This window comes from Malaclemys terrapin, chromosome 6 (genome assembly GCF_027887155.1).
Source record: "Malaclemys terrapin pileata isolate rMalTer1 chromosome 6, rMalTer1.hap1, whole genome shotgun sequence".
NCBI classification, from domain to species: domain Eukaryota; kingdom Metazoa; phylum Chordata; order Testudines; family Emydidae; genus Malaclemys; species Malaclemys terrapin.
Window position 1 is genome coordinate 4,697,763 of NC_071510.1, and position 21,254 is coordinate 4,719,016.

General features: G+C 46.8%; 1 protein-coding gene across 7 annotated transcripts in view; it reads left to right on the top strand.

Moving 5' to 3' along the window:
* Positions 1 to 18,935, top strand: part of PSD3 (pleckstrin and Sec7 domain containing 3) — a 150,870-nt gene extending 131,935 nt beyond the window's left edge. For all 7 annotated transcript variants that reach the window (XM_054031577.1, XM_054031578.1, XM_054031579.1 and 4 more), the window contains 3 exons: positions 1,232 to 1,376; positions 4,838 to 4,981; positions 9,539 to 18,935. In XM_054031577.1, coding sequence (XP_053887552.1) covers positions 1,232 to 1,376; positions 4,838 to 4,981; positions 9,539 to 9,748 — 499 coding nt within the window. In that variant the 3' untranslated portion in view covers positions 9,749 to 18,935. The remainder of the gene's footprint in view (positions 1 to 1,231; positions 1,377 to 4,837; positions 4,982 to 9,538) is intronic.
* Positions 18,936 to 21,254: the final 2,319 nt, after the last annotated feature.

The following is a 21,254-nucleotide window of genomic DNA, read 5'->3' on the forward strand; positions in this document are numbered from 1 at the left end:
CATTTCAAACAGAACTATGTTAGCATGCACTATGTGCCCTGTGGATCCTGCCCGCAGGGTCTACACAGGGCAGGTAGAGCGCCCTAGAAATCACGCAGCCCTCGCTTGCACTGCAGCGCTATGCAGATGAGCCCCAAGAATGCACTTGAATTCAAGTTTGAAAGGGGCTGGAGACTCCTGTTTCCCGCTAGGTAGAAAAAGCAGCAAGGTGTGGCCGGAAGCACTAGATGCAGAGATGAGTTCTAATCTCTCTCTTTGTGTTGATTACTGTACCTGTAGGTTCCCACCAAGAGCCCTAGTTTGATAGTGGTTATGTCCTTCTGAGGATGATTTTCACACCTTTCCATCTGTATCTGGCAAAGATTTGAGCTTGTCTTTATGCAGTGTGACTTCAATCACAGTGCCTAAAGTTAAGCATGCATGAAAGTCTTTGCAGGATCAGGGCCATAGTTGGAAGAGATGGAGAAGAGACACGTTTGACTTGCATACGCATGATTTTCTCCAACTCAGATTTTATACCATTCAATATACTTTGCTTGGCCCTTCCCTACATCACCAGGGTCATCAATTCCTCAATCAGTGGCACTGCCCAGGCAGTTTTTAATAGCATGCAATAGATTTAAGTGAAGGTCTTGGAGTTCTTTGCTGTGGGTCCTGGCACGGCAGTAAACTCAGTGTTTTACAGAGGCTGGTTGGTTGAGAAGTGCAGAAAGAATGGTGTTATTAATACCCTTCTGCAGTAAGAAGTAGAGAAGAGGGTTTGGAAAAGTGAGGTCGAAGGCAGGATTTTGTGTCTTGGGTAGGCAAAGTAGAAGGTTGGGCAAGGGCCATTCCTTTGGTTACATTTAATGGGGAAGTAGTCGCTGCTTGTGTATTCTGTGGCTCAGTAGTTGATTGTGGAAGGGAAGTTATTAGCAATCAAGCTAATGGTGCAGCTGTTTGTGGTTCAGTGAAGCCACTGAGGATGTAAAGAAGAAATGTGCAAATTAAGGGGTGAGAGCATTTTGACTGCCATCAAAAATGGATGTTTCCAGACATAAGCCAACCTCTAACTGAAGTGGTTAGGAAGAAACTTCCTCGGCATGCCACCTTCTGGGACTTCTGACAGTAGGACACTGCGCTAGATGGTAGTTCATATGTCCCCATGATGATAAAGCTGACAGCAAGGAGGAAGAGGGAGGAGACACTGAGTCCACCAATATCCTGATTGCTCTCCGTCTTTCTTCCACAGGAGCCCAGAAGAAATGCAGGCATGGATCAACAAAATCAATTGTGTGGCAGCTATATTTTCTGCTCCACCGTTTCCAGCTGCTATTGGCTCTCAGAAGAAGTTCAGTCGTCCACTTCTGCCGGCCACCACAACAAAGTTATCTCAGGTGAGCTGGTATTATAATAAGCATATCTCCCGGGGGGGAGAGTCCTTTGGCCGGAGACGAGCTTGGAAGGTTCTTCTGAAACCTTGAAGCTATGCAATTTAGTAAAGCTCTTGTGCAAACAGTTTTGCTAACACCTCTATCTAAAGGAGTTTCTCTCTACTTGCTTCTTAGGACCAAAAATATTTGCAAAGTTAAGGATGAGAGGGGATGGAGACTTGATGTAATTTGTTTGTGATTCTGAAGAAAGGGAGGTATCCCCTGTAGCCTTAGGCCCATTTACACATCAGATAGAAAGTCCTTGTCTCCTGGGTGTGGCTAAGAATGTAAGACATTTCAGGCACAGGAGCACAACATTATGCCTATAGTCCTTGACCCTGTAAGATTTAATTTAATTGAGAGCCTTCAGTCTCCTCCTCCTCCTGAAACAAAATGTAGGTGTTGCTTGAATTTAGGTATTTTCTTTGTGCCCACAGACTTCCCTGAAATCTTATCCCACGCATTTATTATTCTTTGGGCTTAGTTGGGTGAGAAAAGTGGGCCATAAGCCACCTTCCTGGCTTATTGACCCTGGGGCCAGCCAGGGGCCGGTTCATCATCCAATGTCACTTTAGAGCAGCTTCAGGACTGCTCTAAGCTGTACACGCTGTAGAACAATGTGCTCTGGGCCCCCTCCCAGTGCATCTATGGGGGCTGTGACGGTGATTGGCATGCAGCTAGCTAGGGTAGCTCTTGGCCCCCCGCAGATTCTCCACCAGCAGGGGAGGCTCCAGGCACCAGCGCACCAAGCGCGTGCCTGGGGTGGCAAGCCACGGGGGGCGGCCTGCCGGTCGCCATGGGGGCGGCAGTCAGGGAGCCTTCGGCGGCATGCCTGCGGGAGGTCCGCCAGTCCCGCAGCTTCGACGGCGGGTACACCAAAGCCGCGGGACCGGCGGACCTCCCGCAGGCGCACTGCCGAAAGCCGCCTGACTGCCGTGCTTGGGGCAACAAAATACATAGAGCTGCCCCTGTCCACCAGCGGTGGAATGTCCTGTAGGATGGATGAGTCTCCTCTGTGCTCCCTTTGCACCACAGCAGCAGAGGACAGAATCTACTCTTAGGAATGATGCGATCCTGAGTAGTTTATCTCCTGCTAGCATTGTGAACGAAATCTCTCTGAACTTCATCACTCCTTTTCCTAAATTTGAAAGGCTTTATGCCATCACCACCACTTACTGACTTGCCTTCAGAACTTCTTTGCTCTCAGAGCCTTTCCTCATAACCTAGATTCTTCAAAGCCACCTTCTGACAATATCACTCATCCAGTGGCCTGGAGATTGGCACTTCAAGCTGTGTTTTTGGTGGAAGTCCAGCAAGTGCCTTAAACAGGGGCAATAGTACTTGTCTTGTTCTGGGTTTTCACCTTCTGTTAATACAAACTAGCGTCTTGTTTGCCATTTTTTCACTGCAGCTCCGCCATGGCTTGAGGTTTCAATAATTCACTCACAGCCATCAAAAAAATCCTTCCACCGTTCACTGCGCTGAGATATCATTCCATTTAGCGCACAGTTTCCTAGCTTCATTGTTTCCATTTTATCAGAAATAACAACAAAACAACAAACCCCTGTGGTTTGCGTACTGGTAAAAGGGTGTCATGAGAAGCAGAATAAGCGAAGTTGTTTGAGCTAACGGCAAAAGATTCTTAAATTTTTCAAAGCAGATAAATTCAAAGACAAGCTAAAACCTGTCTGCTTTTATCTGCAAGCTGGAGAGGTTGTAAGCAGGCTGTTTCTCATTCTGCAGAGGATGAAATATGAATTATCAACTCTTTCTGGTCTCCGTGTTCGAGTTTGTGAGCTGAATCAAGAAGACCACTACAGCACTTAGTTCAAAGGACCTGCGCCCGCTCAGAGTAAAATCAGTGTCATCATTTTCATTGGCATCAGTGGCAGCAGGGTCAGACCCTGACAGAAATAGGAGATGAAGAGACAAGACAAAATTAATTGTACTAAGTCATTTCACCAAGTTCACCTCCAGTATCTACATCCTATAGTTCGCTGGTAACAGGGATGTAATAAAAGTATAGAACGAATGGTCTACAGACTGTAGATGAAGAGCTTCTGTTCTCCCTGTCTCATAACACCTGAACAAGGGGATGTTCAGTGAAACTAAAAGGTGGCAGATTCAAATCAATAAAAGGCAGTGATTTTTCCACATGTGTAGTTAGACTGAGAAACTCACTGCCACTGGAAGTTGTTGAGGCCAAGAATTTAGCTAGATCAAAAAAAGGGTTCGGGTTAGGCCAATCTGTTAGACATCAGGATGAGATCTGATGTCTCCCTCTGCAGGGTCCTTGCACTTCCTCTGGTGCATCTGGCGTTGCCCACTGTCAGAAACAGGCTGCTGGACTAGATGGACTTTGGGTCTGGTCCAGGCCCTGTGTTGTAAGAAACGGATGAGATTTCACCATTTCTGCTCTTTCCTGCAGGGCTGAGGAATAACGTTAAAGTGCAGTGTTGGATTTAAAGCCCAGTCCAACCCAAGTCCAGAAATAAGACCACTCTGTAGGGCCTGCATGACCTAAGGAGTGCATGCTTTGAAGGGGGTTGCAGAAGAGTGCCATTCTCTGCCCAGATGGACTGGAGGGGGTGAGTGGGTTTGGGATGATTGTGGCAAAGGAAATGGCCTAGAAAAAAAGAATAGCAAGTCCTTGCCCCCTCCAACTGCACAGTGGAGTAAAATTTAACAAAAGGAAATAAGCCTTCAGGAGAGGACAGAACATCCTCCTCCCAGGAGAGCCTGTGCCTTGCATAGCTCTAACCACTGCCTGCTACAGACTGGAAAGCACATACTGGCAGAATGACAGAGGGGAGGGGTCTGACAATTGTACCAATCCTGTCGCCACAAGAGTTGCTTCCAAACTGTGATGACCTTAAGTGTGGGGTCAAACTCTGCCCTTTCTTGTACCCGGAATAACATCATTGACTTGGCTGAATTTGGCCTGGGGGTTAGTAAAGTGGAAGGACCGGATTTTCAGCAGTGCTCCACAGCCGGCAACTCCCATTGTTCTCACTTGGGGTAGGGTGACCAGACAGCAAATGTGAAAAATCGGGACGGGGGCAGGGGTAATAGGAGCCTATATAAGAAAAAAAAAACCAAATTGGGACTGTCCCTATAAAATCGGGACATCTGGTCACCCTACCTGGGGGAGGAGAGGTAGATTCTCCCTTGTACCCTGGGGAGGTGCTGGGTGCTGCGAACCTTAAAAAAATCTGACCATTTCTTCTGGATGCCTACAAGGAAGCTGCTGGGAGCCAAGCTCTTGAAGATCTAGCCCTAACAATTGACCTTATAAATAAAATGAAATGTTTCAAAAACGCCGCTTGCCAGAAGTTGCTGTTCAGTGTATAGGCAGATCTTTTTCTTCTTTTTACTTACTGAATCTTTGAGCGTCTGACACTTATCTGACTAATATGTTTCTGAAGGATGAACAGCTGAAATCACATGAAGCTAAGCTGAAGCAAATCTCTACCGAGCTAGCCGAGCATCGTTCCTACCCACCAGACAAGAAACTTAAAGGCAAAGAAGTAGATGACTACAAACTGAAAGACCACTATCTGGAGTTTGAGGTATGTATGGGATGCAGCACTAAATTCGTTGGCTTGGCATCTGCCTTGGAGAGACGCTCTGGAAATTACAGAACTCCTCATAGAACTAAGAAAAGGAATAACAATACTGTAGTATTTACTACAGCAATAAAGACAGTAATAGTATGCCTGTATTATCAATGGTGCAAATGTGGGCTCTTTGTTTTTTGTTATTAGTAAATATCTGCAAGACTCTCCCTAACATTTTACTTCTCCTTAACACTTAAGATAAGTCAAAGCTTAGACCTAGGCAAGCTGTCAGTATGTCAAATATGATGAAAACTGTGCAAGTTGGTCATTATACTCTCAAAAAGAAGAACAGGAGTACTTGTGGCACCTTAGAGACTAACAAATTTATTAGAGCATAAGCTTTCGTGGACTACAGCCCACTTCTTCGGATGCATCCGAAGAAGTGGGCTGTAGTCCACGAAAGCTTATGCTCTAATAAATTTGTTAGTCTCTAAGGTGCCACAAGTACTCCTGTTCTTCTTTTTGCGGATACAGACTAACACGGCTGTTACTCTGAAACTTGTCATTATACTCTCAGTTTCTCCTGTGCCTGCTGATACAAATGACGCACACAGTTTGAGAGTTTTGACTGCAGTCACCTGTTACCTCATCAGGCAGAAGGGTCTCAAGAGTTTGGAATTCAGTTCCTGCCTCTGACACAGACTTCCTGTGTGACCTTGGGCAAGTCACTTAGCCTCTCTGTGCCTCAGTTCCCCCTCTGTAAAATGAGGAATAATAATGTTTCCTTTCTCCCTTTGTATTTCCTGTCTCTTTAGTTTGTTAGCCCCCATGGGTAGGCAGAGTGGCTAGTTCAGTGGGGCCCCAATCTTAGTTGGGACCTCTGGATGCTGCCGTAATATAAATAATGGTAATAATCAGTTATTTGTGTATTCAGAGGAGAAACAGCCATTCTAAACTTAGTACCGGCCACTCAGTGCACATGCACCCATTGCACCATCAGAACTCTTGGCACTGTGCACAGGTGACTAACAGGTAAAGCAGAGAGGGAAGAGGATAAAATACAGGTAATGGAATATGGTGTTGAAAGTTAGACTGCAGCCATGAGAATCGTGTCCCCGTCTGTTTCTGGCTTGGGGAGTTTATATTGTTCTCTTTCTGTGCCTGTTTATATTTAGCAAGTTTTAGCAGTGAGGCGTGGAAAGAAATGGCTATGTGCATCGGTACACGTCACCAGCAGCCCACCACACGTTTAACTGTCAGCAGGGCTGTCGCTTCTCCCCGGCTCCAAACCATGCGCTCGGCTCTTCAAGGAGGTTTATTTGCACAACAGAGGTTATCAGACAAGCAGAACACAGTCTTAACTCAATCCTCAGTGACAGGCTTCAGGGCCACTCCTCCAAGGGGCCTCCAGCTCCTGCAAGCTTCCTAGCCTCGGCCAGCTCTGCTCCCCTCCTGGAGCAGCAGTCACAGGGCTGTTTCCTTGAGCCCCCAGCCCTTTGCTCCCAGGACCCACCGCAGGCCCTAGCTCCACTGCAGTGTGACTTCCCTCTGAGGCTCCTCCGCCTGTCTCATCCCTCCCTCCCCAGCTGCCTACTAGCAGCCCTTTATAGGCCCAGGTGTGGTCCAGCCCTCTTTAAAATGGCTGGATTGGGGCTCTGGTCCAGGGAGCTGGGTTTATTCTATCCACAGGGACCAGCTATCCTGTGATAACAAATAATGTCCTCTTTCTTAGAGAGAACCTCAAATGAAAATTGAATCCTGCAGAGTGAATAGATATGAAGAAAGTTGCCGAAGGTGCCTATGTAAATAGCGCTGAGGTTACACCTACTTTCACCATGTGGGGGAGAAGGGGTTTTTAACGTGCTAATATGTGAAGCGGGGCTATTTTCATGCTTGTCACAGATTTCACAGAATGCGTAAAATTGGTGGCTGGCTGTAGAAAGCGTACGAGAGCTGTGAAAAAAACAGCAATTGAAATCTTCCTCCGGTTTTTCCATCCTTTGGAGCAAAGCCTGGAGGAGCGAATGTGATTGAGCGACTGACCTTGCTGAGATAGGGCGAGAATGCAGGGAGTGCTCTCAAGCCAAGCCTGCAGACCTGGCCACTGAAAGCAGCAGGAGAAGGGAAAAATTAAACACAGAAACGTAGTGAAAAAAGGCCTGACTCGCCCAAAGGAAATGGCACGGCTCCCAAAGGGAGGGCGAAGGCCAGATTCCCCTTCTCGTAAGTTCATGTCATTTCTTTTCCTTCAGCCACCTGTGCTTCCCCCGGTTCTTGCTCTCTGCAGAAACAGTACTGCTAACAAAGTGTTTCTCCTTTCTGCTATGTACTGAACCATCTTTGGCTTTGAATGAGGCAGTGTATGCGCATCAGAGGAGGCAGGGGCTGTGCTGTGTGACTGCCTCCCTGAAGACTGCCCTGTAATCCACATGCACCAGGGGACAGAGATAAGGTTGTGTGGGCATTTAGACTTTTAAATATTTTCCTTTGCAACTTTAACGTTCTTATTTTCTTGATGGGGTTTCCTACGGTGGTTTTTTTAACAAGTCCATGTTATTTCCATCTGGCCCCATATGGGCTCTCATCATTGTCAAAGAGAGCATGTTTACCGTTTAACTTTAAAGAAAGCCTTTATTTGTACTTTGTTTAAATTGAGGCTGAGGACAGACAGCAGCAGTGGAATTCGGGCCCCGTTGAAGTCAATGGCAAAACTCCCATCGACTTCAGTTGCGGCAGGAATCCAGCCCAGGGTTTTGGTTCTGTTGTTACCATTGGCTTAGGTTTGTGTTTATTTTAATCATTTGAGCCACACAGAGCGAATGCAGCTCTGCTCATTGATAAATGTTATGATGAGCCAGCACTTGCAGCAATAACTGTTTCCTCCTCTTGCCAACCTGTCCATTCGTTATGCAGTGAAGCACGGCACATCATCAGAATTCTGCTCATTGGTTCTTGTTTGAGTGACAGGTGATACCTTTTCTTTTATTTGTCTCTGCAGCGCTGTGCTGGACCTCCCGATATGGAACTGATCCGACTGGTTTTTTCCTCATTTCATTTTTAAGCAGATTTCTCTTGTGATCATTCTCAGTAAGATTTTGTTTCTCAAAGGACTTTTTGGAAACCTGGTCACGTTCTCTCATCTTTTGTCCTCTTCAAAGCAGTTCCCAATGCTTTTAACTATTTTGCATTCAAATAATTATTATTATTGCTTGAATTTTATTATTTTATTATAAATGGAAAGAATTATCTTTAAACATTTTTGCTCAGTCAGGAACATAATTTAGAGACTGTTTTATTACTTTGAAAAATGGATTAATAATCAGTAGAAGTGTGGGGTTCCTCCCCGCCCCCTCCCCCCCCCCCCCCACTGTGATCACCTTGATTCCAATTCCTACACTGACATTAATGGCTGCTGAGAGATGGATTGCCACTTTTCCATCACCAGCCGTACTGGCTAACTTTGTTAAACTCCTTCAGGCAAATTCCTATGACTGACTATTCGTGCCTGTTGATTGCTGTGGCATTGTGTGAGGTGCCGTATGGTTGTGACTTGCAAAGCAACAATTGCTCTGTAATAAAGGGAAACACCCTAGTCCGGATACAGAACAAATTAGGATTGGGTGCTTTTGCTGTACATAAAAACATGGGTGCCTGAACAGGGAGCAGAGTCCGGTAGACTTCAGGCTAACAGGAGGACTCCCCATTCTGTTTTCCGAACACTGGACTTGCAGAATATCCTCTTGGAGGCAAAGCGGGGTAGAGCTGCCCTGGAGAAGGCTAACGTTCGGCTGGCCCACCCACCCACTCTCTGTGGGAGAGCCACACATACAGCATACCGGTGTGATTCTGTGCACGCTGTGTGATCCCGGGTTTAATATCTAGGGTAACACGGGCTGGGACGGGGGAGCAGAACCTGTGGTGGCCAGGCTGATTGTGGCCACAGAAGTTTGGGGAGTTCTGAGGACAGTGGCAAATCTTAGCAGAAAGATTTTCGCAGTCCCTTTGGACCAGTGGTTTTCAACCTACGGTCCGCAGCCCCCTGGGGGTCCACAGACTATGTCGAAGATTCCCAAAGGGGTCCACAGCTCCATTCAACATTATTTTAGGGGTCTGCAAATGAAGAAAGGTTGAAAACGGCTGCTTTGGACCGTCCCTCCATGCGTGCGCACGCTGAGTAATGCCCTGCGGTGTGAGTAGCCCTGTTGGCTTTAATTAGGGTTATTTGTGCAGCCGGAAGGTACAGCTCCGCATGCCCTGCATGGCTATTCAGAAACTGCCACCCATCAGTTATGTAAATCTCCCTGCACTCTTTATTGGCTGAGGGCCATTAGGTACAGAGCAAAGATTTGCCTGGTTGAGGAATAAATGTTGGCAATTGTACAACATCCCTGGGCTCTGGCTGGCTCAGACAATTTCTGTGTGGTGTAATTTATATTAGCCACCATTGTTCACATACATATTAGACGCCTAGATTTCAAGGGGCCAGTCTGATGATCCAGGCAGACCTCCTGCCTAACACAGCCCAGAGAAATTCACCCACGCTGAGCCATTCCTTTGTTCCTTTTCCAGAAAATCCGCTATGAGATTTATGTTGCCCTACTGAAAGAAGGGGGGACGGAGCTGCTGAGTGGAGGAAATGATGGGCCAGGACTGAAGAAATCCCATTCGAGTCCCTCATTAAATCAGGAGTCTCCGGTTACTGTCAAGGTGAAGCGAAACATCTCCGAGAGGAAGGACTACAGACCAGAAACACCCAGCATCAAGCAGAAGGTCACTTAGACTGCATGAGACCGCTGTAGAAACAGCCATGCAGCAAAATACCATTGGTCAAAAATTTCCTTTGCTAACCTGTCTTTGACAAAAACAACCCAATGCATCTGCCTGAATGGGGTGGTAGTGACATTTTCTATTGTATATTTTGTTGTTTCTGTACAGATTGTGGGAGATGTCTTGACTCCTGATTTGCTTTGCCTTGTTAATTTATCATCTCGCCATCGAAGCACCTCTTTTTTTTTTTTAAAGGGGTGGGAGTGGGACTCCCTGATTTATTGCACGTCTCCTCCCCTTCTCTCCTCTCTCATTGGCACGTGACTTTCATCTCAAGTCACCTATGACCTTTCTCGTTGCAGTGGGAAAAGTAACTGGACAAGCACTGCAGCATAGTGAGTGCTAGCTGCAGTGACGAGAAATGAATTGTTGCTCAGTTGCAGAGATGGAGCTGACCGCTCCCTGCAGGTTAGTTACATTCTGATGCTGCGACTGGAGATCTCCCAATGATGTGAAACGTGCTGGTACTTGTGCTGCAGTGATAGGAGCCGTATAGGGTACGGGATTGTTTTAACTCTGGACCCACACAGACCAAGGGACTAAACAATGAAAATCACTGGGAATGCTGGGCATACAGAATTAGAACAGGTTTTTCAAAGTGAAGGCTCTTTGGGGGAGCAGAAGGGGGTGCCCAAAGCCATGTCTCTCTTGATGATTGATCCAGCCAGAATGAATTTTATTTTTCCATTTCACTATGCAATAGGTCGTTGTAGATGACAACTGCTGGCTGCGTGTTTTAGTAGAAAAGGGAGTCCCGTGTGTTTCTCAACAATACACTCTCACACCGCTGCCATATAGAGTCTTAATAGGCATTGTTCAACTGCCGTTTCCCTCCAGAATTTTGATTTCCTTTTCAGTAGGTGCAGGTATTCTGCAGTCTCTCTGATCTCGATGGAGGTGTTCTCCTGTTCTCTTCTGAAAGGAATTCTGTTCAACTATCCCTTGAATTTTTCACAAGTATTTAGAAAGAACATGTTGGAACAGAAGTCCTGGTGACTCAGAGACTTAATGGAATAGAGACTCTTTGGTCTGAAAGCCAGAATCTGACCCCATTTCAGTTGCTCTGTCCATGGCAGTCACACCGATGTGCCATAGGGACAGCAAAACCTGTCCCCTGTGGAGTCTTCCTTTAATAGCAACTCCTGACCTCTATATAAGAACATGGCCTGGGGGGAAAGGGACTTGGCCAGGGTGTCTGTATACCTCAGCCTTCCCCAGCTGCTGGAATGGCCCTTTTGGGCTGCAGGCAGCCAGGTGTAACTTAAAGCAGCCCTGAGGTTGCCTTAACTTACGCCAAGGGCCAGGATCCGGAGAGCGTGAAGGTGACTAAGAGACACCTTTGCTTCTTCCCAGTGCCCGCCCATCTTGTGCTTATGCATTTCAGCTCGTCTGGGGGATCTAATCCTTAATGTGCAAAGACAGCCCAGGTCACTATAAACTGCAGTAGGTGGCCTCGAAGAAATGTCTAGATAGCTCAGGAGCAGAGCTCCTCGCGACAGAGAGTATACCTGTGGGCAGACTCAGCCGAGAGGCCAACGACAGATTGGTCATGGACGTTAAACCATTCTGGACTACTAAACTACCAGACTAGTAGGCGGTAGAGGGAGCAATCCAGTAAGATAAGGACCTTGCAGAGAAGCTAAATGATTTCTCTATACCAGCCTCCACCATAAAGGACAACCATGAGATACACACCCCAGAGCTCTAGACTGTAATACCCATGCTGTGCGGTCAGAGATCGTAGCATTGAAAGAGGAGGCGGTGCACCAAATTGCTCATTTAGGATGCAGTCACTCACCTGGACCAGATGGTATTGAATCCAAGAGTTCCAGTGTGACTTATGAATGGAGTGGCTGGGCTGCTCACAAAAATTTGTAATTGGTCATCGTACTAGAAGTCTAGAGGATAGCCAGTGCCTGACCTCATTCTGAAAATGACCCGGCGTGACTGCGATTCACGGAGCTGGGAGGAGGGCTGGGCAACGTTTTCCAACGTTTGGATTTGGTTTTTAAAAATTACGTTATGCTTAAAGTTTACCCTGAAGAGAAACTTTCCTGAATTAGGGCCAAAGTTATATGCCTGAGTAGCATGCTGGGAAGTGTCATTCACTGTAGACCTGGGCTGGGGTAATACACATTGGAAGAAATCATTTGAACTACTCATTGAGGGGCAGTAGATTAGCCACTCAGGAGAAAGGCCTCGGTATCCTGCAGCTGTTCATTGTACAGCAGTAGTACAAAAAATAAAGGCAGTAAACAAGAGGGTGAGTGGTACTGAGGCAGAGAGCGAGAGAGCGCTAATACCGGGACTGCTAAATGCCATTGCATAGCGAGTCCTGCAACCATTTCACATCAGTTCCTCACAGTACCAGTACAGCAGAAACAGAAATGGTCCAGAGAAGTCACAATTTGATCCCTGCTCCACTCCCAGGGCAGTGCACCTCTACTCTGGCCTTACTCCAGGTATCCATGTACTTGTGTTTACAAAGAGAGTGCAGTGGTTTAAAAGGCAAAGAGCTGACAATTGCAAATGTTTGTGTTGGCTTTTAAGATGTTCTGGCTGCCCCTGGATTGTGTTTGAATTGTTGATCTCCCAGTCACAAGCTGAAGTTCTCCCACACAATATCTTTCGCAGTCTACGCAGATACTGGATAATTCATGCTCACCGCTAGGGAACTCCTTGCAGATGAGTGAATTTCATGCAGTTTGAAAAGTCCGACACAGTGAATCACGAAATTCATTTTATTTATTTTGTCAAATGCAGCTTAGTTTTAATTATTTATTACGCTACTACCGAGTGTACTTGTACATGGATTGTGGTATATTTTGTAAAACTTATCCGGTCTTAGTAAAATGCAATTTCACTGCAGCTTTCAGCTGTTAAATAGTCACTGAGCTCCACCTGCTTTTTGGGAGAGTTCTGAGGTGTGCAGATTAGTGATCTGAGACTTTGTGAGGTTTTAGTATCAGTTGAAATTCCCACTGCTGGCCGTGTCACTTTACAGCTGACCTGTGTCGCCGTCTCCTTTGATAGGTTTTACTAAACAAGTACAGAGAAAACACAAAGGCAGATCCTGCTGCCATTGAAGTAAGTGGCAAAACTCCACAGACCTCACTGAGCAGGATCAGAGTGCTGGCCAGTATTGCAGTTTGGTTTGCTTTTAACATTACAGTGTAGCAGAGAGGGTGGGCCAGATTCTCAGAAGGTGTAAATCAGCATTGAAGAGACTGGAGCTATGCCATTTGACCCCCGACCCTTCTCCCCTCCCCCCGAGAATCTAGCCTGTTATGTGTTGCACATGATTTTCAAAGTACCTTGCTTTCAAGCTCCTGGATATTTGCTTTTAGCAGAGAAGATAAATATGTGATTATACTATTTAGGTGCCTACGCCCTTGGCTGCTGTCAAGAAGCATTGCAGCTCAAGAGGGACATGGGTGTAAAGGTGACTTTTTAAAGCCACTTTTGTGTTACTTTTGCCTTGGGCCCACTGTATGTCAGGCCGCTCTTCCGGTGCAAGTTAGAGCAGCCTAAAGGCTGCTGTACATTGCACTAGCTGCCCAGTACTTCCAAGGGAAAATATGGCAACCAGGAATCATCAGGGAGTAGGGAACCTCCAGACACACAACCTTTTCCCAGCCATTCCCCCGGTGCTGGCCACAGGGAGGGGATATGACATAGGAGCCACTGTGGTGCCTCCGGCTAAATCACCCGAGGATTCCTCCACGGTGAGATGATTGTGACGTCCGTGATCGGTTACCGCGGCTTTAGGGCACTGGCCCAGTACAGGTCTAGATTGGATCTGAACGGGAGGTCCCCTTCTGATAACAAGTAGCTCAGAGTGGCTGAGAACGTCAGCATCCATGCAGGGTGCTTTGGATTGTGGCTCTGTAATCAGAACTCTCATGATTAACCCTTTGCACTCACCTCCAAGGAGTTACCCTGATCTGTACAGAGAGGTGCCATGCTGTGCTCTTTGGGCTTGCTCTCGCTCACTCGAAGGGCAACGTGTAGAGGACTCCCACATCCTGGGCATTTCAGCATGTGCCGTTCCTGTTGCCCTATGAGGCCTCCACGTCCCTTGCTTTCATGCAGACTTTTCCCAGGCTTTTCCCCTGCAGATTCTAATCCTGGTACTGTATCTCAGGCCAGTCTCCCCCTGAGGCATTGGGATCGCTGCATGAGGGTGTCGGGATTGGGCCCGTGGCAGCTCTGCAGCATGACAGCTCACTGGGTGCACTCCAGGGGCTGCGGGGGGGGGCACCTGCTGGGTCCCGTCTGCCAGCGGACAGCTGCAAAACTCCCGTGGTCATGAGGCCCCAGCAGGATCCTTGGTCTCTTCCCTCCTGCGGAGGCTCCCACCCCTTCTCTTCTGCTATCCATCTAACCTGAGAGCAGCTCTTCCCCGTCCACCCCACACACAGGCGGCTGGCCTGGCTCCAGGGAAGGGGAGCTGCCCCACACCCCCTTGGAGCAGAACTTCCCACCCTCCAGCATTGGGTGGGGGGGGGGAGGGGAACAAGGCCAGAGAAGCAAAATTAGCACCTCCAAAACGGGCAAAATATTATTCCAGAACCCGAATCCCACAGTCCTTTGCAAATGCAAAGGATTCTGGGGTTTGGTGCATGGGAGGATTCTGTAGGTCATGGCTGAGAATTGTTACCTCAGTTGTTGTCAGTGGGTGGGTAACTCAGTCAACTGAGGAATAATGTCGCTGAGCTGTTGGGACTATTGTTTCATTGAAACTTAGATGCAAACTATTTTTCATTATTCTTGATAGTTTTGGAATTTGTTAAAAGAATTTTCCAAGGTTAAAAGAATTTTCCACAGTGTTTCCTCCTCCTTTGAGCAGTGTCCCTGGGAATGCTCCATTTGAGGGGTGCATGTGCCCCATGCGCCTTCGGGTGGAGATTTTTGGCAGCAGTGATCGTATGGTCCACGCATGCACCCTTGCTATCCTCATGCCCCATGCCGAGGGTAATATGGGCTTGTGACAGACGAACCGCTGTTGGTTCCTTCTCGACCACCTGGCCAGAGCGGAGTGTTCGTAGTGCTAGCCGTTCTGGGCTTTTCACTTCATGCCCTTGTTTGCTGGGTGCGGTGTGTTCAGGTTCAAGATCACGGAGACACTCTAGAGAGTAAAGGACACGAAGGCCACTGCTAAACCTCTGGGATGTTGCACGGGCATGTTACAGTCAGAAGGGGGAGACATTTTTCTCTCTAGAGCAGCAGAGACTCTGTGTTCATATTCTGCAGCCCCATAATCTGCTTTGGACTTTTGACCATAGCTAACGTCTCTTGGTTTCTCCTTGTCTCCTACCATGGTGCACTTGTCTGCCACCTCAGTGCATCGCCTGCCAGTGGATGGTTCTGCTGGTCTCTCTCTTTCCATGGTGAGGCCCCAGGCTGGTGTTGGCAAAGTTGATGAACTCCCCTGTTGAGCCCTGGGTGGTGTGCTCATTCTGTCTGCAATGAAAGGCTGCATTTTCAATCACAATTACATCTGTGAGGAGGGTGGCTGCGTCCTTTCCCTGTACTCCACACAGACAAAGCTATCCTGCGGCCTCATTCCAGAGTTAGAGCGAAGAAGGTGTTTCCCCTGAAAGACACTTAATCTCCCAGGTTCTCTTCCCAAAGCCTCACTCTTACCCAGGGGCACATACAGCCCATGCTGTCAAGAGGGCTTGGAGATTTTATTTTGTTAGGTAGTTAGGAAGCAGAGAGGCATTTTGTGACTTTTGGGGATCAGTGTGAATGGGATGCCATTTCCACTCAGTGCCTGTCTAAGCAGATACGCCTGTGCCTTGAGACATATTAGCCAGGTTATCCGAACGTGAGCTCTTGGGGCAGTTTTTCTGAGCATTGATGACTTGCTTGGCAGTATTTCCTTCAGAGAAATCTACCGGGCTGCTGCCTGCATAAACATTCACCCAGTGCTACTCTCTCCGCTTGGCATCTACACAGCATGCTTGCTGTGGTAGGGCAGTTCTGAAGCCCGGGGCTCAACTAGGATTCTTCAGCCCACACTCCTGGACTTGTTCAGCTCTCTTGACGACCCCAAATGGGAATATGAAGAGGCCTAGAGACGAAAAAGAGCTATTTCCATGGTAGTTCATGCTGAACATTGCTTCTGCCTATTCACACTCCCTGCCTACCTTCCCTTTTGCCTTGGAGTTCTTGGGGTGTTTGAAAAGACGCTCAAAAAGCCAAAGCTCCTGTTACTATGCTAAATAGCCATTTATGGCCCAGTGGAAAGGGTACTGGATTGAGACTCAGGAGACCTGGAGTCCATCCCCGGCTCTGCTACTGGCCTGCTGAGTGACCTTGGGCAAGTCACTTCACTGCTCGGTGCCTCCATTTCCCCATCTGTAAAACAGGGATAATGATACTGGCCCCCTTTGTAAAGCGCTTTGAGATGTCCAGGTGGAAAGAGCTGTTTAAAAGCTAGGTTTTATAATTCCCTGACTCTTTTTTTCTTTTTCCAGCACAATACAATGCTTCTTATTCAATGCTGTGAGTTAATAAGAGCAAGGAAAAATGTGGTATGGGGAAACCTTGCTTAATGCAGGCAAATGATTCTGACACCTATTGCAAAAGACTGAATGTTGCTCATTAGCATGGGAACAAAGAATGGAATAAGTAAGGCTCATGTACCATAAAATGTAACTTGTTCGTTTATTTTGTTGACGGCACTGAGGTTTAGCTTTGATTATTTATTATAACACTCCATCCATTAGCAGTAGATGTGGGTTGGAGCTTTCTGAAGTGCTCAATGTTGTCCTTTCTCTGCTCCCACTGTCTGTGGGAGCAGGAATAGGCCAACACTGAGTGATTGGGAAAATCCCACCTGTAAAGTTAGTATAGTTGGTAAAAATAGTAAATTATTAATAATCACCCCCCCCCCAGGGCATCTACTCTTCCATGTCTACTGAGAGGTGGGTAGAGAGAGAACAACATTTTATTTGTATGGTGAATAAAGCGTGGGACTTAGCAACATGAGGATTAATTATGTTCTAAGGGTGTAATAAAAAGACGAAAAAAAGGGCAGCATTTTCATCTTGCCTAATCCATTGTTAATTAGTAGTAGCTCGCTGGAGATACGCCAGTTTTACTGGTAACATAAGGGAGATCCGAACCAGGCCTTTTATTGGGCAAATTTCAAAAAAGCAGGCAAGATTATCAGTTCCGCAATGGGCCAAATGAAAGCCTGGTGTAACTCCACAGCATTCAGCCAAGTTACAGCCGAGATTCATTCATCTGCTCTGCTGACACCACCTGCTGAAAAAAGGATGATTCTTGAAATCCAGCCTGCATCACTTTAAAAATGAGGAAGGACTTTCAAAAGGGCCTAAACACAAAGCTCCATTGACTTTCAGTCCTAAATCACTTACACACGTTTGAAAATCCCACTCAGAGTCCAATAAACTTCCAAAAAACGATAGGCTGGAAACTCGACCAGTTTGTATTTGTGTGGGTTTCGTTGCAATTAGAACATCTCACTTAGGGTGGGCTGGTGGCGCTGTGTAACTTGACTAAATCCAGTGTCTTGGAAACAGAACAAGAATTTCTTGGCAGCTTTTAAGTTTGGGAAATACTGCTCATCTCACGAAGTTAAAGTAACTGTACAGTACCTGTTGAGTGTGTTTAAGCAGTGAGCATGTGTGAATGTGTGTGTGGTTCTTATGCGATGTATGGCTTCTGTGATTAAACACTGCAAAGGTTATTCTTTTCCGATGCTTCATTTTTGTCCAGACACTTTAACAGCTATAAACAGCAGGGCGTTGGTTGTTTTAGCCAGTTAAACGGTTATTAAATGCTTTTGCAGGTTTAGCGTTTTTCTTAATCCAGCCTTGCCGTGGTATGTTCTGCAGAAGCTGCTGGGCGCTCAGGACATTTGAAAATAAAGTAATTTATTTAGGAGCATAGAGAGCAATTATGGGGCGGGAATTTAAAAAGCTCCCGACATTGGGCTCACTGCTCCTGTTGGTGTCATCCATTGCCTTCAATGGGAGCATCACTGAGCACTTTCGCAAATACCTCCCTAGGAGCCTAATTTAAGGTTCCCATTGTTTAAAGAAATCTTGGCCGAGTTCTGTGAATAATCCACGTGGGGGAACATTTTCAAAAATGCCTAAGTCACTTGGGTGCCTAAATATCATTAGACTTCTAGGTGACTTAGGAGCTTTTGAACATGTTACCCTGGGCTGTTACAGTTTTGCAAGCGTGGTGAGGATTTACTGTAACAATCGCAGAGAGATGTGTAAGAATCCGTGTGGTTGATAAGTTACAAAGAGTGGCGGGGGGAAGTGTCAGCTGTGGGCCTTTCAAGAGCCACTGGCTGTCTGTAATGGAGCAGTGCTGAAGTTCTCTCCAGCCCTTCTCCACTGGAATAAATCCTGCTGCTCTGACCCTGGGGGCAGGCCCTAGGTAAGGTCTATGCTGGCTCTCCCCACCAGGAGTAAATTTCTCCATAGAGAGGCCCTACTTCACATCCGCGGTCGAAGAGCCAGAGCTATGCAGACCTGATCAAGGCCCCAAATCATGAAAGCATTTCAGCATGTGCTTAAGTGCCACCGATGTCCGTGGGACTTGATCACGTGCTTTCCCGACTAGAGCTGCTGTCCTGAATCAGGGTCTTTGCTGTTTTCTAACGGTACCATAGGATGCCCTTGGATTTCCTATTCTAGTCTATGTGACAGGTACTAGAATGATAATTCCTGGTAAATGAAGGCACTTACAGAATGTCCTGTCTCCCTGGGGGAAGGACTCGTGGATATTGTTACATCGTTTAAATAATATTTTGAAATAAAGTTTATATTGCTTTGTTTTTCCTTCGAGGTGACTGTATATAAATATCTCCCTCTCTTTGAGCATTGCTGGAGTAAGCAGACAAATAATTTGCCTCTGATGTATTGAAACTGTGAGATATAGTTCTCTCTTGTGTACACGTTCATGATTATAACTCTTGTTCCTCTGTGTTTTATAAGGCAGGATAATGTTGCTTTAGAGTAACTACGAGTCTGCAGCCTTCTGAATGATTTTTATGTGATTGAAATCGAGCAAAGCAGTGAAGGATTTCACACATGTATATGATATATGTATATGTACAAACTTTAGAAAGAAATAAACCAAATGTATTTCATCTGCTGGATTTGAGTGCACCTTCGTTTAAGCTGTTGCTCTTTAATATTTGTATTACACCAGAACTGAAAGGTCTCAGCCAGAACAGAGCTATACAGACACATAGCAAATGACCATCCTTTCCCCAGAGAGCTCCCAGTCTAAACCGAATACTGTAGCAGGTGGATGAGATAACAAGGGGTCTGGAATGGAGCAGGATGCACCATTCTTAGCCAGCTAGTAGCAGTAACCACAGTATTTACAACTCACCACCTTGCCTCTCACTGATCAGGTGGCGTTGTTCCATACGTACGGCAGCAGAGGTGAGGTTGGAGGGGTGACTTGAAGGAGGATACGACGGCGGCTTTACAGACTTGGACTGGGAGCTTTTCCCGGGCGTGAGGGGTGGCCTGGAAGAAGTGTGCAATCAAGGCTAGTGTTGTTGGCTCAGCAGAAAGACGTGGTTTCGGAATCATTGGTTCTTTTCTCTCTCAAAACACAGTCTAATGTCCAAAGTCATGTGCAGCTAGTGGCGGGGCTCACCCTTGTGAAGTGACAGGTATAGTAAATTGTTCTGCTGCTGGCTGCGTGCGCCTGCTGCTGCAGCTGTTGGGCAGAATTGAGGGCATGGGCAGGGAGGGTAGGAGGAAAGGGGGCAAACACAGAGGGACAGAGGCCAGAGGGGGTAAGAAACTCGGAAGGGTATGAGCTGAGGTTAGGGAAGAAAGAGGGGAGGTCGCATGGAGTGCGGGAGGAAAATGGGGGGCATGCAGGAGTTATATAAGGACATAAGGGGCACAGAGCATGCAGGGGGCCAGAAGGGGTGTGGGAGGCATGGAGGACTCTTTAAATTAGGGGTGTTTGAAATGTGCAGAGACAATAATAGCAAACACACATCCCCTTTTTAAAAAACCACACCACACAACGCTGTACTAACAAGATTTCTCTGCACGTTTGTCCGCGTTGAGGTTTTTGTCTGCAGGAATTCCCTCAAGCTAGAGCTGAGGCACTTGCAGTTAGACAAGTAAGACCAATCTTACTCAATATTTGTATTAATGACCTTGCACAAAAACAGGAGTATGCTAATGAAATGTGCTGGTGATACAAAGTCTGGAGGCATTGTCAATACAGAGCAAGATTGGACTATCATACCAGAAGATCTGGATAACCATGAAGACTACAGTGACAGAAACGGCATGAAATTCAATAGTATAAACTCCATGGTCATGCACTTAGGGTCTAATAATAAGAATTTCTGCTGCAAGCGGAGGGCTCATCAGCTGGAAGCAACAGAGGAGGAGCGAGACCTCGGTGCGTTGATCACAGGATGACTATGAGCCACCAAGGTAATGCAGCTGTGGAAAAGGGAAATGCAATCTTTAGGATGTATTAGGTGAGGTATTTCCAGTAGAGATAGGGAAGTATTAAAGCCATTGTCCAAGGCATTGGTAAGACCTCATATGGAATACTGTGTACAATTCAGGTCACCCATGTTAGATTAATTTAAACTGGAACAGGTGCAGAGAAGAGCTACTGGGATGATCAGGGGAACGGAAGGCCTATTTTGTGAGACAGGAAGAGCTTGGCTTGTTTAGTCTAGCAAAAAGAAGGGGATCTGATTGCTCTCTCTAAATAAATTAGGAAGGTAAATTCCCAGGAGGATGAAGAGCTGTTTAAGCTAAAGGACAATGCTGGTAAAAGAACAAAGTGAGATGACCTGGCCATGAACAAATTCAGGCTGGAAATAAGGAGGTTTCTAACCATCAGAGGGGTGAGGTTCTAAAACAGCCTCCCAATAGGAGTTGTGGGGCAAACAACTTAATTAGTTGTAAGAGAAAGCTGGGCAATTTATGAGTGCAATTGCATGATGAGGCTGCTTGTGATGGTAGGAGGCAGGGCTCAGCAGGCCTGGGGCTCACTTCCAGTTTGTCTCTGATGTTCCTAAAGCTCATGTTTCAGGGTTTCAGCCTGGGACTAGCAGGGATTAGGAAGGGATTTTCCCCCTGCAGTGTATTCTGGGAGGGGTTTTTTATGTCCTTCCTCTGAAGCATCAGGGATGTCCACAGGTGGAGATGAGACATGGGGGAGAGCGGGCCGGGATTCTGAGGTGGCACTGAACATTCTCTCGGGTGCTTGGCTGGCTGGTTCTTGCTCACATACCCAGGGTCTAAGTGTCCTATGTGGGGCTGGGAGGAGATTTCCCCCCAGGTCAGGCTGGCAGTGACCTGGGGCGGGGGGTGTTGCCTTCCTCTGCAGTGTGTGAGTGTGGGTCATTTACCAGGGTTATCTGGGTATATCTCACTTGATCATTTCCCTGCCATCACAGGGGCCTCAGGCACTG